The sequence below is a fragment of the Macrotis lagotis genome, chromosome 5, assembly GCF_037893015.1.
Source record: "Macrotis lagotis isolate mMagLag1 chromosome 5, bilby.v1.9.chrom.fasta, whole genome shotgun sequence".
In the NCBI taxonomy this organism is placed as follows: domain Eukaryota; kingdom Metazoa; phylum Chordata; class Mammalia; order Peramelemorphia; family Peramelidae; genus Macrotis; species Macrotis lagotis.
In genome coordinates this window covers 13915565-13933028 of record NC_133662.1, presented here as the reverse complement: position 1 = coordinate 13933028, position 17464 = coordinate 13915565, and the positions used below count along the sequence as shown (strand labels likewise).

The following is a 17464-nucleotide window of genomic DNA, read 5'->3' as shown; positions in this document are numbered from 1 at the left end:
GACAACACTTGGGATTCTGTGATTCTTAAAATCAATCAGAAAAATACGTGTTGTCCAGATATCTCAGGTGAAAAAGTATCAGAGAGCAGACCTATAGGATATATACAGACTATTCATTATTATTATTATTGTTGTTGTTGTTGTTATTGTTGCTGTTGTTGTTGATGTTATGGCTGCTGTTATTATTATTACAGCACCAGGCCTGGTATATAAAGACTTTTTAGTTAGCCAGTTATTCTCTTTTGGTCTAATATCCATAGACTCTTTTGATTAAGGGGTTTACATAAAGTTAAGAATTTGAATTCTTTAAGTCAGTAATGTCAAACGCAAATAGAACAAGGGACACTGAACTGTATATAAGAATCCCCGCAGGTGAATATTGATCCAGAAAACTACATAAGAAAATTGTGTTTTATTGTTTTTTATTTATTTTATTAAATATTTCCCAATTCCATTTTATTCTGGTTTCATTGAACTCAGAAGTGTTGTAGGAGTGTTGCCAGTACAGTTCTGCCCCCAGGCTGTATGCTTGACAACCTTGGTTTAATACTTAAATTATGAATGTGGTATTCATAGATATATTCAAAATCAATGATCTTGGATGGGGAAAAATTACAACTGTATTTTAATTTAATCAGTTTTCTTTGATAAGTGCATGTATATATTAATATATGTGTGTATGGATATATGTGTACAATTTTATGCATTTCCAAAAATTTTTCTGAGAAGGAATTAATGGGTTTCACCAGACAACTAAAGGAACATCTCTCTCATTCTCTCTCTCTCTCTCTCTCTCTCTCTCTCTCTCTCTCTCTCTCATAAGGTAGGAAACCAAAGGTAAGAAGGGGAAATGAACAAGTAGCTGCTTTGAGCTAACAATTTCAGAAACTTAACTACAAGGCAGCCTTGTTGACTACATTTTTTACCACAAAACTGTCTAAGGCTGGGAAGGAGTCATTATGTCTATAGGACTTGTAAATATTTTCCACCCAACTCACGAACTGGAATTGTGAAGTTCTTTTCTTGATAGTCTAAGAAGCTCCTGTCCTTTAGTTTTTAAAAGGAACAAAGGCCACAAGTTTCTCTGAATCAACTCTGCTTTCTGTAGCTTCAGGCCCGAAATACCAAATTAAGAATTACTTATAGTAAAATGACCAAAAGCAGTGCCTAGGTCTCCAATGAATAACTGAATATAATAAGGCTAGTCTTAGGCCCCTTCCCCTCACATATTCACAATTCAATTGAATTCTACATGAATAAAAACCTTTAAGACCTAAATAAATATTTATTCACTGACAGAATTTTAAGTACTATATCCAGAAAAGGGGGGGATGGGCATGATTTGACATTAGAGAGTCACAGCTAGGTAGTATAGTGGATAGAGTACTGGTCTTGGAGTTAGGAAGACAGGAATTTGAATCTAGCTTTAAACATTTGACACTCACTTGCTGTGTGACTTTGAGCGAGTCACTTAACTTTGATTGCCTTGCATCCAAGGGCCCTCATCAGTCATCCTAATTCATATCTAGCCACTGCACTTAGATGACTTAGGAGGAGAAAGTGAGGCTGGTGACTTAGCACAGCACTCCTTTACTTAAATTCAATCCATGTACTTGTCATGGCATCACCTCCCTGATGCCATGGTCTTATTTGAGAACGAAGGACAAACATCATGTAGACTGTAACTCCTTTTCTGCCTTTATGTAAGACTGCCTCTGCTGAGTGAAAGATGTCAGGTGGATATTTGAAGGTAAAATTGAATAAAGAGTAGAATTATTTTTTCTTTGCTATAAAGCTGGTTCAACCCTCCCCTTTTCATAAGTATCTCTGCAGCTACACTATAGATCCATTTTAATTTCATGATACAATCTAAGTATTATCATTATTGACTAGCTATTAGTATTCAATAAGACATTCTCATTTGGTGAATGAAAACAGTGAAGCTCAGTCATTTGCCCCAAGTTGCACAGCTAATTAATGACAACTGGATGGATACCCAGGCTTTCTGACTCACCAAGTACACATGTGGGATTAATAAAGGTAGTTGAACAAGCAAGATTTTGAATCATCTTTTAAAAATCTTGTTGTAATGCCTATTCTGGTCTTTCATGTATAAACTATGTATACTTACTGTCAAGAACTCATCATTTATAAGGCACAGACTATTTTTAAGCTATCAGAAGGGAAAAGAAATGAATACATTAAATCAGAAGTCTTCTCATTAAGTTTTACATGGACCCTAAATTGAAAGATTAGAGAATAAGCATATTAGAGAATAAGAGTAGAATCCAAAATGTCTCTGTTGTTGTTCACTCATTCAGTCATTTTAAACTCTTCTTGACCTCATGGATCATAGCATGAAGGGATGCAAAAACAAAAGAGGAAAAATAGTCCTTGCCCTCAGGGATCTTACAATCTCACAGGAGTAGAGAAGGGTATTTTGGTCTAGGAAGATACAGGAATTGTGAGTAGAATGACAGAGCAATTAAATGATATGCTCTTTCCATAAGCAATGTAATATTATTGGAATTATTGTTCCCAGAGCAAGAGGTGGAAAACAGGGAGCAGAGGTGGGTAGATGGGAACTTATAATGATGGCTAACAAGAAGATAGCCTGAGCTTAAATATTCTCCTGGTCTTATCTAATAATAACCCTGATCTTATTTGTCCACATTTTTCTTTTTACTGTTTGGCCTATTCTGGTTTTTAAGGTATTGTTTTTTGTATTTTTATGGTCTCATTTATCAAGTTATTTACTTTTTTACTGATTTTCTTTCATCATTTTCATTTCTTTTCCTAGTTCTTCCTCTACCTCTCCTATATGATTTTTAAAATCCTTTTTTATCTCTTCCAGGAATTCTTGTTGGACCTGAGGTCAATTTACATTTTTCCTTGAAGTTTTGGATATAGCAGTTTTGAAGTTGTCTTCTCCTGAGTTTGTTTTGATCTTTGACACCTTTGATTTTCACCATAGTCATTTTTATGGTCAGGTTTTTTCTACTGTTGTTTTCTTGGGTTTTTTAAACCTATTTCTTGACTTTTAACTTTGAGTTAAAATTGGGTTCTGCCTCAGTGGCAAGTTTCAAGTTTTTTGTGCACCAGTTTTCAGAGTCAATTCTGAGGGGTCTGTAAATTTTCAATTCTTTTAAAGTAGTATGATCTAAGGAGAGTTTACTTCTTTCCTGGACTGTGCTGCAATCTGTGAGCAATCACAGCACTCTTTTCCATCCTGGAACTGTGAGCAAGGTCCCTTGCATTCCCCTACAAGTTCAGATAATACTAGTGCTCCTTTTCACCCTGGAACTGCAAACCTGGAACTGCAAACCTGGAACTGCAACCTAGATCTGCAATGCAACAGTCTTGCACCTGATGCTTGTAAAGAGACTCCTTCTGATCCCTTTCCGAACTGTGGTCAGGGAGTTCTAGAAGCTCTTGCTATTAGTTCAGTTGACCCTAAATCCTGCTGCTTGCTTTCTTAGGCGGCACCTACTGCTCTCTTGTCTGGGTGTTGCCTACTTTGTACTGTGCTCCACTGTCACTGAAATATGACCACCTTTCCTACTGACTTTTTTAAAATTTATTTTTATTAAAGATATTGAGTTTTACAATTTTTCCCCCCAATCTTGATTCCCTCCCCCCACCCCCCATGGAAAGCACTCTGTCAGTCTTTACTTTGTTTCCATGTTGTTACCTTGATGCAAATTGGGTGTGATGAGAGAGAAATCATATCCTTAAAGAAGAGAAGTCTAAGAGGTAACACGATCAGACAGTAAGATATCTGTGTTTTTCTAAATTAAGGGGAATAGTCCTTGCACTTTGTTCAAACTCCACAGCTCCTTATCTGGATACAGATGGCACTCTCCTTTGCAGACAGCCCAATATTGTTCCCGATTGTTGCACTGATGGAATGAGCAAGTCCTTCAAGGTTGAACATCACGCCCATGTTGCTGTTAGGGTGTACAGTGTTTTTCTGGTTCTGCTCATCTCACTCAGCATCAGTTCATGCAAATCCCTCCAGGCTTCCCTGAAATCCTGTCCCTCCTGGTTTCTAATAGAACAATAGTGTTCCAGGACATACATATAGCACAGTTTGCTAAGCCATTCCCCAATTGAAGGACATTTACTTGATTTCCAATTCTTTGCCACCACAAACAGGGCTGCTATAAATATTTTTGTACAAGTGATGTTTTTACCCTTTTTCAGCATCTCTTCAGGGTATAGACCCAGTAGTGGCATTGCTGGGTCAAAGGGCCTACTGACTTTTAAGGTTGTCTTATGCTGGAAAATTATTTCACCTGTCCTTTTTTGGGTTCTGCTGATCCTAACTCATTTTGAGGTGTTATTTAAATTTGGTGGAAAAGAATTTAGGAGTGTTGGCCTTTTCTCCACCATCTTGACTTTGCCTGATTAATTAAATTTAACTGGAGCATAGAGTACTCATCTTGTTAAGTATGTTCCAGTATCTATGTCCCTAGTCCCTGGGGAAACTAATCTGTTCAATTTTGCAACCCCTGAAACTGAGCAATCTTGACTGGGATGAAGTCAATGCAAACCTACCTCTCCCACTATATCTAACTGACCCTAAACCAGTATTCCATGTTTCACATTTTACCTATTCCAAGGACTATTTGTACCCAACCTGTGGTAGAACATTTTGAACTAATACTGATTTGATCAGTTACAATCAGACACACTGTCCTTTGTTTCAAATATAGTGATGTCATTCTGATCTTCAGATAAAGATAAGAGCCAACCAACAAACCAACCAACCAACCAATCTTTCCCACCAGGCTACTTCCAAATATTTCTAGACCTTGTGCCTAAGAGACCATAGGAATAGCTGCTTCTAAGACTACCACCTCAGTCATTGTTCATGAAACCAACCTTTAGGGAGAGGGTATACTCCCTCCTTCTCAAACCACCATTACCAACCTCCTGCCTCCAACCACCAAACAACTGCTAGCAACAGGCAGATAAACACAAGGTCTCTGGGAATATCAGTGTTGCCCTTAGACTATCAAATTTACTTCGATCTCAGCCCCCAAGAGCTATCACCCAGAGGAGGAACCCCTATGCCATCCTAGCCACCAGTTACCCCAAATACCAAACAACTGCCACTTCTGAGGAAAAAAGGCCAAGAGTCCTAGGAATAGGAGATCTCCCTAGATCACTGGTCCTGCTGCCATTATACCCCCTAACAACCATCTACCAATGGCATATCACTATCCATACCAACTGCCACCCTATCCCTGGAATAGGCAAGTTTAGCCTAACAAAAGCACTATTACCCTGAGAGAAAGGAAGTATGATGAGTTGTGCAGTCGAATTACTGCCTCCACCTTGACCAACACATTTCCTCTGACTCTGGTGGAGACAAACTAAGACCATGTGCTCAGAAACACCATTCATAAGCTGTACCGCACATCATAGCCTGTTCCCCACATTCAGCATCCAAAGCAGAGACCTGTTTGAAGAATGATTTGCAATCTTTGCCACCACCAACTTTTGACCAATTGCCACCAACAGGAAAGTATGCCTAAGAGTCCTGGGAAGTCAGGTCTCTCTCCTCAGGTCAGTGGTCATGCTTCCAGCCTATGGCAACAGCCATTGTCCATGGAAATAGTCTTTGTGGAAGGGTCATTGCCTCTGACCTCCTAGATTCAACTTCTGAAGACCCAGAAGAGAATGTTCTCATTCTCAAATGTTCTCACTCCCAATGTTCTCATTCTTGATGTTCTCGCTCTTGATGTCATCAAACAGTTCCACATTAAAAATGGGATATTATTTTACTAATGAAATGATGCTGAAGAAGATATATTATCATCTGCTTTGCTACTACATTCTAGGACCACTGGGCCACATCCATTTGGCATGCAATTGAAATCTCCAATGTGTGTTGTCTCTGAACTCTTTAAAAATAGGAACTCTTATAGTTCTTCCACATCAGTTTGTACAATGCTTAACAAGTACCTAATAAATTCTTTTTAATTCATTCTTGCCATCTTTCTAGCCCTTACCCCTGGCTCTCCCCCTTTTGCTCTCCACCCAGTAATCATAATTGTGGAGCTCCTGTTCATATCCATTTATTGCCCTATGAATCTACTCACCCCCTCCCTGTAACTCCCCAGGCCAAAATGCCCTTTCCTGACATCAACTTCCTTATATGTATTATCTACACCCAGGAAAATGTAAGCTCTTTAAGAGCAGGGATAGTCTCTTTTTATTTGTAATCCAGTGCATAGTATGTTACCGATGCTCTTAGCATGCGCTTAACATAGAGTTTTCTCATTCCAGAAAAAGTAGGAATGGTGTGGGTGATCCCAGATGGTAATGGGCCTTGAATTTTCATAATTTTGCAATTAAGTAGTTTTGCCTTTCTTTAGTAATCTCTAAGCCGTCATTTAAGGGTTTTGAATAAAGGATGCATTTTAATTAGATATAGAGATAAATCCTGTGTACAATGAATTGGAGGATGGTGAGGGGTGAAGAGACCAATTAGAGTCCAGTCCAGACAGGAGGTGATGAGGTCTGAAGCAAGGTCATGACAATAAAGATAAAAAAAGGGAGGAAAGATTTGAAAGATCTAGTGAAACTCACTAATTATATATGGAAGATAAGGTAGAAAAAAAGGATCAAAATGATAGCAAATGTTTGATCACAGGTGAATGTTATTGATAATCTATTGATAGAGAAGGAAAAATCAGAAAGTTGGGGGGGTGGAGAATAACCAACTATTAAGATTTAGGTTGACAGTGCATCCAAGGAAAAGTTTCACATGCATGGCTGTGAGAGTTGAAACTCTAAATATGAATGTAATTACCAAGGAAAAGGCCATAGGACCAAAAGAGAAGAGGATTAAAGACAAAACCAGTATCTTTCCCCAACCTTCCCCCTACTTGACTAACTTAAGAACCATTGGGCCAGTGCTAGTCACACTGATAAAATACAAACTAGTTATATATGAGAGAATATTGCCACATTCAAATGCTAAGCTCACAGTTACATGAGACATTGGAAAGAGCACTAAACAAAGACAGAGAAGCTGGACCAGATCAATTGACAGAGGATTGATATTCATGCTACCTGAAAAAAAAGACTTAAAAATTTGGGGGGAAAATCCTGGATATTATTGTTTTCAAAGTGCAGGAGCAAGATGATATCAATAACCACTGACCCATATGCCTGCATTCCTGTTTCTACACAGTTTTATGTATCTTCCTTATGTGTTGAGGACATCTTTTAGAAAGGTAGAAAGAAGGAATTAAACAGACTTTTGCAAATGATACTCTACCACAAACTGAAAGGTGTAAAGAATACCTGGTCATGTTGTTTCAGTAGCATATAAATTGAGGAGCCTTAGAAATAATTTTCCAAAGCCTAGTTCCCACAACTTCAAGACATATCCTCTTAAGTTCAATTAATTAATAAAGGACACCAACTTCAAAATGCCGGGGGATTTCAATAAAGAAAATCTAACCAATCTTCTCTACAATGACATCTCTGTGACTGTGGGAAGCAATTTGGAAGTTCCTCCCCAAGGTTCCACCCTGATTTCATAGGACCTCTTCTCCTTCCCAAGGCTCCCCCAGAGTAAGCTTTTCCTCCTTTCTCCTTTTGTGAAGGAGATAATACCCTCTTTCTATTACTTTAAACAATAAGATGTACATTGTTTGGATAGGCTAGATAAACACTGGAAAGAAGAATCAGTCTTCTAATACTTGAGAGAGGGAATGGTGATGGTAAAGTCAATTTTGCTGAGCTATATGTCAGGTCTAAAGTGGTCAGTGAATTAAACACCAGCTATTTAGTATTTCTCTGCCATGGCCTATTCTTCCAATTCTTACAAAAACCCTTCCTTGTTTCACCCCATCCATGAGTATGTGGTAGAGATGCAAAGACTATTCTAATCATTGTCTGTTTGCTTCTCATTGAAAGAGGATGAAGTGTTTTTGTGTGTTTCACCATTCAGACATTCTTCATGGTGCTATTTTTATCAATAATAATCATTAAATTGTTGTCAGCTGGGCACATTCAGTCCTCTTATCCAGAGGCAGACAAGATATGAGGGAATGTCTTTTTTCCCAGAGGAGGAGCAAAATGATTTTTAATCTGGTTTAAAGCAACTTGGTGGAGTCCCAGAGTGTCACCAATTAGAACTGACCCTTGATTCCCCTACCCACAGGTAGTCAGGACACGATCCACTATTGAATTCAGCTCTAGACACAGTCTTTTAACATGTCAAACACCACGACTGGCTTTTTTCATGGTAGAGGACATAAAAATTGCTAGAGGAGATAATGTGACAGGAATATCCTCAGGGATTCATTTAGCCAGTAAACATTATCAAACAACAATTATTTGCCAGGCAGTATACTAAATGCTGGGGATTCAAGGAAAGGCAAAATGCAACCCCTTCTCTCCAAGAGCTCATCATCTAAAAAAGGAGACAGTATGTGAACAACTTTGAACAAATAATCTATATATAGAGATAGGAGATAATATATGGAGATAATTAAAAGAAGGTCTCAGCATTAAGGACTAGAAAGACTTCTTATAGCAAGTGGAATTATAGAATTATAGCCTGTACTAGAAGGAAGCCAGGGAGATAAGGACAGAGAGAATTCCAGACATTGGGGAAAACTGGTGAAACTGCCCGGAGGTGAAGGGTCTTCTGCAAGGAGGCATGTGGCACTGAATCATGGACCAGAAAAGGGGAGGAGAGTATGGTTATGAAGGGCTGTGAAAATCAAATTTTATATTTGATCTTGGAGGTGATCACCACTGTAATCTATTGAGTAAAGGGGTGGCTTGGTCAGAGATGGGGCTTTGTGAAGATCTGTTGGCAAGCTGACTAAAAGATGGACCAGAGTTGCTAGAGACTTACAGCAGAGAGATGGACCAGATGGCTATTTCAGTAGTCCAGGTATGAATTGATGAGGATTGATGAATAGAGCCAATTTAAGCATTTCATTCAATTGCCAAAATTCCCCTTAACTCTTTATTGACTTGATTCTCTTGCTTATAATACTACAGTTAGAGACCTGGAACTTTTATATGCTTTGTTTCTCAGGAAAGAGCTAACCTTGTATCTTTCTTTGGTGAGAAGACTTGTTAGAGGTACAATCTGTAGTTTCTCATTGATCATAGTTCCTAAATATTAAATTAAAAAGTGAGTTATTTTATTTGTAGTTATTGAATTGAGAGTGCATCTTTAATAAACACTCTCATTTCCCACTGTGACATTTAAAAAGTTTATGAGATATAGTTTCTGGGTAATTAATCATTTTATTAATAATGCTTCCTTTTTATCAATAAAAAGAATAATCTTTCTTATTAGAACATCTCTCTTTAACCAAAGATAACTCAGGGCAGTGGGTTCTATATGCCTTTGGAAAAACAGGTGTTCCTAAGAGTGACAATTAACTATGATTGGTTAACAATTAATGAGAGAATGAAAATTATAATGAGAGCTAGATTTATTCCAATTAGGGGTTTGGGGTGAATAACACTAAACACCCAAATCTTGTCAAAGAGATTAATCGATTCCATATCACTTATGTGGAAAAAAGGAGAATCCACATTTTCTCAGACCTATCTGAGTAATCACAATAATGTAGGAATACACTCATTCACCTAAACTTGATATTTTTACTGTCTTTGATTAGATCTTAGCCTGGATAAATCTTTGCCCAAGATTTTCCACACTGGTTGATTTTTGGATGAGGAAGCAGGAAAAGGGGAAAAACTGGTACTAATTCAATAGCTAGTTATTACAATCAAGAGAGAAATAATTTTTTCACCACCCAGTTGCATTCCTTTGGACTGAATTCTACTATGACCAAAGAAGCCTCATCATTAGGAAACTTATCCTGCAAGATTACATCCACCTGCTACTTAACAACTCAATTCCTTCAATATCTTCAGTTCCCCTCTCACTGAAGGAGAGCAAAGAACTCCTCCCAAAGCCTCCATTTAAAGGCTCTTTCCAGAACAACTGCCTCTTCATTTCCCACCCATTTGTACTCCTTTGGAACAGACTTATTATACATCTTCATAGGGTGCCTTCTCTCCTCTTCCCCCTTTTCAGCTTCCTTTTACATATTCTTTTCCTCTTTATATTATGAGCTTAAATGCAGGGACTTGTTTTCTTTTCTTGTATTTGTAACCCAAGCACTAAGCACAGTGCTTAAGAAATGTTTAGTTATTTGGTCTCTCACTCAAATTTCTGTTTTAATGACCATTTATTTTCCTGCCATTTACTTGGAAATGTATAGGAAGGTAACAGGAAACCAGTATTGAGGCATGAAAGAAAAATGAAGGAGAGGGATGAAGCAAGACATGGCACTTAATTGAAAGGAAAATTTATTTTTGAGCTATTTGCTGCTATCATATTTTTTAAATTTGGAGGGGGTTCTTTAGTCATATTGCATATTATTTCCGCTAATAAGGTATTTTCCCCAAAACTGGCAAACTGGCAGACTCTAACAACAAAAAGTTGCCATCAAGAAGCCATTCTAACTCTACATTCTATACCTGTGTAAGTGGCTTCTTCATCTAGGCCTGTGGTTGACTAAAGGTTCTAGGAACTCCAAGTGGGTTTGGAATCTTCTGACTGTAGGTCTATCAGAACTACTGGTTACTTCTAGGTTGGTCCTGAATTGCCAGTGAAATATGATCATTTTCCTGAAGCTAAACAGATCTTAATGTGTCCCCAAATAGGAAAGAAAGAAGAGATGTCCCTGGGACGCCAGGAGGCCTTTGAAATCTTTAAGCAGGATCATGCTGATAGTATTACCATTGAAGACAACAAACAGATTTTAAGACAGAGGTAAGACTAGCTCTGCAAATTCTTTCTTCTCTCCTGGGCCTGAATATTCCTGCTAGAAGGAAACATACAATTGTTTTTTACCTGGTCTGTACAGTCCCAACTAGGAGAAGGAATAATGTACTGTTTCAATTTAACATAATTAAAATTGTCTTATACTGTTCTCTAGAAATTTTATATCTCTAATCTTTATGTCTCTCAGTAAAATTGTAAGGTAATTGTGGGCAGGGGCCATGTTAACATGCAGTTCTGCTTTTATATATGCTTATGACCTAGTAGATAGATGTTCAGGAAATACTGATTAAATGGAACTGCTAGACTAACTCCAGCTCTGAAGGCTGGGTTTGAACATACCATCAACTGCTTTTTTTATCATAGAATACTGAAATACATCAAATGGCATATAATGACTTAAATCAGTCACTAAATAATCCTGGTCAGAGGTGATGGTGGCTTGAATTAAGAGGTTGGCAATAACAAAGGAAAGGAAAACACATATGAGAAATATTTCTCAGAGAAAATCAAATAAGATCTGGTTAATGTGAGTGGTGAAGGAGAAGAATGAGCATGAGTCAGTAGGAAAATGATGGTTCTAGGGTCTAATAATTAAAGGTAAGAAGTTCATTGGATAGAGTGCTACATTTGGAGTCAGGAAGATGAGTTCAAAACCAGATTCAGATACTTACTTGCCATATAACTCAAGAAAATCATTTAAACCTTTCTCTCAGTTTTCTCATTTCTAAAATAGGGGTAATAACAACTACCTCCTGGAGTTTTGTAATGGGTAATATTTGTAAAACATTTTGTGAAACTTCTTTCTCTTATTGAATGAGTGATTGAAGTTGAGACGTGAAACTGGTTTGGGGAAAGATAATTTCATTTTAGTCATGCTAAATTTGAGGTGATAATAAGATGTACAAGTAAAAAAATTAATATGGAGTTGGATAAACAGGATTGATACTCAGCTGCAAAGATAAGACTGAATATATACAGAGAGGAAGATTTAAGAGTCATAAATAATAGTTAAAAGCACAAGAATTGATGTGCTGTCCAATGGAGAGCTCAGATCTGAGTGCTTAAAAGCTTCCTAGACAAAAGTAAATGCCTTGGAAGAAAATTTAATTTTAATCAAATTCATGAATGTAGGCCTTGCATTGTAAAGCTTGAGACCATAGAATTTGCTGACAAGGGGGAGGAGCTTTGAAGAGACTATAGACTTTCTTGCTTTCCACAAAGCAAGTCAGCAAGTCAAAGTGAATGACTAAAGGGAACTCACATGTATCAAAGACTAAGGTTCTTTGACCTAAAGCAGGGGTCCACAAACTTTGGAAAATGCTTGCAAGCCAAATCTGCGCTTCCTGGAAGCTGAGTGGGTTTTACATTTTAAAATAAAGTTCTATTATAGATTTGGTCATTGAAACCTGATTTGTGACTAGAATCTAGGATTCAGTAGGGCAATGAGCAGAGAGAAAGGGGAAAAAAGGAGATGAAGATGATAAGGAGTATAGGTGGAATGGTCTAGAAATGATGTGAAGGTCTGATTCTGGGCAAGATCATCAATAAAGCTCATCTATCACAGTCCTGGGTTCTAGGAACAGAGTTCAGGTTCTAATGGGAGGTGATAAGAGAATGGCCAGAGTGGAGGCAACATGCTACCAATGACCAGGAAGATCTAGGATATTTCTGGCTCAGTTGTGGTACTTCTTTTCTTTCTTGATTTAAACCTGTGACTTAATGTTCCATTTCAAAGAAAAAGAGAAGAATATTATAAATCTTCTACATCCGGTTCTAGTATGGAGCTCACTGATACTACCTTTGCAGAATTGTGGTTTGTGCGGGGGGGGGGGGGGGGGGGGGGGGGATCATATGATCAGATGGCAAACAACAGTAACAAATAACTACTTATACTAGGGTACAAAAAGAGGCAATAGACAGTCCCTGCCCTCAGGAAATTTATAATCCAATGGAGAAGACAACATACAAACAAATATATACAAAGCAAGCTATAAGCAAGATAAATACTATATTAGTAACAAAAAGAAAGCACCAGAATTAACAGGGGTTGGGGAAAACTTTGTGTGGAAGTTAGTGATTTAAAGGAAGTTGTGATTTAAAGGAATCCAAGAAGGTTATCAGTTGTCCACATAATCTAATCTAACCCCTTGTCTGATCAAGGACCTCTTCTACAACATTCTTAATAAATAATCTTATAATACTTTCTTGAAGATCTCCTATGATGGAGAATTAGCGAACCCCCAAGACAGCACGCACTTGGTGTAGTTTTGAAGAGTTTTAATTTTTAGTTTTTCTTAATATCAAGTCCAAATCTACTTCTCTGTAACTTCATACATTTCTCATAGTTCAGGTCTCAGAAGTCAAACAAGTCTAATCCTTCTGTCACAAGCAAACCCTTCAGATACTTTAAGATAGTTAGCATATCTCTTCAAAGGCTTTTTTGTTTTCCACGCTAAACCTTACCAGTTCCCTCTACCTATACTCAAGTGCACACACTCCAGCTTGTCAATGTCCATCCTAAGATGTGGTAACTAGACCTAAACAGAATCGTTTAGATGTGGTTTAACAGAGACAAGGGTAAAATGGGACTGTCACTTCCCTGATTTTGACCAGTATGTAATATGACAGCCTAAGATCACATTCCATTTTAGGGTTGCCCTGTCACATTTGTCGACTCTTGTGATTTATTGTCCATAAAAACTCCCTTGTCTGGAAACCATGAACCTAGTATGATGGCATATTGCATCCGTTCTTCATAGAAGTAGAGTCTTTTGATTTATGTTACTATGAATTATTCAGTTATTAGATATTACATAGTTATAAATACTTAAGCCAAAAGAGTCAGAAGAAATGCTTTCATTTCTCAATAAATATTCATGAACACCAGAGAAAAATCTATATATGTGAAATGCAACACACATAGGTATGTACATAAAGATGATTTTTAACCACCATCATCATGAATAGTAAATGAATTTTTAGTTGTTTCTCGAATAGTGAGAATAGACTACTTCTATCTGTACTTTTTCATCCATTCTCTCTAATACATCCATGGCCGATCAGATTTAGGAGTATTAATTGAGACTCAAGAATAAGGTTTTTGTTTGTGTAGTATTAAAAAAAAAGTTTCCTACCTATTTTTGTTGTTGTTCAATCATGGACCCCATTTGGAGTTTTCTTGGCAGAGATACTGGAGGGGTTTTCCAATTCCTTCTCTAGCTCATTTTACAGATGAAGAACTGAGGCAATGTTAAATGACTTGCCCAGGGTCACACAGTAAGTGTTCAAGGTCAGTTTTGAACCCAGGTCTTCCTGACTCCAGATCCAGCATTCTATTCACTGTGTTTCCTAGTTATATTTGCCCTTCATTTCACTTGTCCATTGCAAGTTCTGACAGTTTTCAGCAGGCAAACCAGAAAGCAGATCTCCTCACTATTATTATTTTTATTCAACATTTACTTGTGATTGGGCTGGTATTAAGATAGACACAATGCCTTGATACTGAGAGGGAGGAAAAAAAATCTCCCTTAGTGTAACCTTCAATCAGGTGAACTCATACACACACACACACACACACACACACACACACACACACACACACAAATCCATGTGGGAGTGCAGAGTCCAATATCTGTATTTTTAGAGACTCATTACTCCTTGCCCTTTCCTTAGCAGAGCATTCCAGAAGAATTTTGAGGCACCTCATCTTTTCTTTCTCTGTCCTGTCTAACATTGGTCTACATAGGATATGCGGGAAAAGAAAATGTCAACCACCCTGTTCATAGGATTGTCCAGCTGAGGATTGTGTCTTATCTTCCTTTTTCATTCCACTTCATCTTCTTTCTGGGGGTGAAACATACTGCATATAACCCTGACCACAGAGCAAGTTTTTAGCATGTTAATGGAATGCTCACCCTGCAGTGAGCTTGTCTCTTAAGTAGTTTGTGGGAGTTTTTACTAGAGAACATTGGTATTCAAGACTACATTTTGCTGACATTATCCATCCTCAAAACATACAAAGATTAAGAGTTGAAAGACTTCTTAGAGATCATCTAGCTCAATTCCTTCATTTTATAGGTGAAGAAACTGAGGCCCAGTGAGCTTAAAAACCCTACCTATGGTCATACAGGTAGGAGGCAATAGAGCCATGCTTTAAATCTGCCTTCTTAAATACGAATCTAGTGATCTTTTTATTTTACTATGTCAGAACCTGTAGCAAATCTTCATAGAAAATAGATCCCATTCAATTATGAATTCATGTTAAATGACAAAAATGAGAAATAAACCAGCATATGGAATAAGAAATGCAGACATTTCATTAAATAACCTGACCCCAAAAATGTGTTGAAACCTTCAGATATCAAGCCAAGAGAAATATAATCTAAAAAAATAGAAAATGCATAGTGAGGATAGAAAAGGCTTGTGGCACAAGCTAGGAATAGGAAAGGAATTCAGTCCACTCTTAGAATTATAATTATTACCTTACTCTTTAGACTCAATTTCTAATAGCTGAGGAATATATTACCTCAGGTAGTTTTCCTTAGGGGCTTAAGAACAAGTATCAGGTATTAAACATTTCTATATCCTTCAGAGTACTAAGATAATAGGATCTTCAAGAAATGCTTATTGTTTATTATTGATTCATTTGTTCAGAACATGAATGACATTTGAAACATGCTTCTGCAAATTTTAGATGCCTCTACTTTGTCTCACATTCTGTTCTTAATTCCAAGTTTCCATTCTTTATTATCCCACCAAAAATGTTATCTCCAAAATTATCAAATTCAATTGCTAAATTCAATGGCCTTTTCTCACTTTTTAATTCTCCTTGAGCTCTCTGCAGTCTTTTTCTGATCACCCTCTCCTTCAATTCTCTTCTCTTTAGGCTTTTGGATACTGTCCTGCTTCTTCTCCTACTTTTCTGACTACTTCTTCTCAGTCTTCTTTACTTGATCTTTATCCAGAACACACTCTGTAGGTGTCCCTCAGGGTTCTGTCTTGGTCCATCTTTTCCTTCTATTCACTCAGTGGCCTCATCAGCTCCCATGAATTTAATTATCTTTTCTTTGTTGATGATTCTCAATCTACCTTTCCTACCCCAGTCTCTCTGCTGATCTTCAGTCTTGTATATTCAACTCCTTTAAGGCATTTTGACCTGAAGAAACAGACATCTTAATCTCATCCTATCCAAATCAGCACATTATCTTTCCCCCCAAAACCATCTCCCCTATACATTATCTTCCCTATATTGTAGATTATGACAACATCCTTCCAGCCCCTCAGGCTCACAACCTAGGAGTCCTCCTGAATTTCTCATTATCTCTCACCACCCCATCTAATCTGTTTGCCAAGGCCTATGGCTTTCATCCCCTTCTCTCTTCTGACCCTGCTGCCGCTCCAATGGAGGCCTTCATCACCTTACTCATGGGCAATTAAAATAGTCTACTGGGGGATCTTCCTGTCTCGAGCCTCTCTCCACTCCAAGCCTTCCTCCATTTGTCCACCAAAGTGATTTTCTTAAAATACAGGTCCAACCATGTCACTTTTCTACTCAATAAACTACCCTATAACATCTCGGATCCAATATGAAATACTTTGCTTGGCCTTCAAAACCTTTCATAACCTAGCCCTATCTTCCCTTACTAGTCTCTCATCTTACTAACTCCCTGAAAAGTGCTCTTTGATCCAGAGACAGTGATCTCCTGGCTGTTCCATGAACAAGACACTCCCATTTCTCAAGCCCAGGCCATTTTCTCTGGTTGCCCCTACTCCTGAAATGTCTCCCTCCTTAATCCTGTCTATTGGCTTCTCTGTTTATTACAAATTCCAACTTAAATTCTATTTTCTACAGGATTTTCCAATTCCTCTTACTTCTATTGCCTTTCTTCTCTTCATTATTTCTTATTAATCCTATATATAGTTTGTTTGCACATATTTGTTTGCCTATTGTCTTCCCCATTCAACTATGAGCTCCTTGAGGGTAAGGATTGTCCTTTGTCCCTTTTTAGGACAGCATCTGGAACGTGATAGGCACTTAATAAATGTTTGTTGACTATTGGCTGAAAACAGAGAAAATTCTTTAGAAATCATTAATAAGAAAGATATGATGTGACTTGCCTAAATTGACCTAGTTAACAAATGATAGATAATAAAATTTTAACTCAAGTTGTCCAATTCCAGATTGAAGATTCTTTCCACTATTCCCAGCTTCCTCTACCCAAGGGATATGACCAAAACTTGAAAGAAATAACACAGTTTAAGTAGTGAATAAGTAAATGAAAGGAGGCTCTCTACCATAGTAACAAGTGAGGTAATAGAGGGATTATATAAAAGATTAACCAAAAAATATATAGTACTTTCTCCACAAAAAAATAAGTCAATATGATATATTAGAATTATACTGTATAAGAAAAATACAGAAAGGAAAAAATCTCTCATATGTCCCTGGATCATATTTTTGCCTTACTAACCTGACCCAATCTCCCCAAACAGAGAACTCACCATGGCCCATAAACAGTTTAATTCTTCTGAACTTTCTGGTAAATCCCATATTTACCCTAAGGACTCTTTTAGCCACCTCTCAGGACCCTTAGTCAACAACAAATGAAAATGCAACATGCCTCT

The 17464-nt window shown here is 37.5% G+C and overlaps 1 protein-coding gene across 3 annotated transcripts in view; it reads left to right on the top strand.

Annotated features, from left to right (window-relative positions):
• The window catches only part of KIF6 (kinesin family member 6), a 392900-nt gene that overhangs the window by 244543 nt on the left and 130893 nt on the right, over positions 1-17464 (top strand). For all 3 annotated transcript variants that reach the window (XM_074236853.1, XM_074236852.1, XM_074236851.1), the window contains one exon: positions 10720-10828. In XM_074236853.1, coding sequence (XP_074092954.1) covers positions 10720-10828 — 109 coding nt within the window. The remainder of the gene's footprint in view (positions 1-10719; positions 10829-17464) is intronic.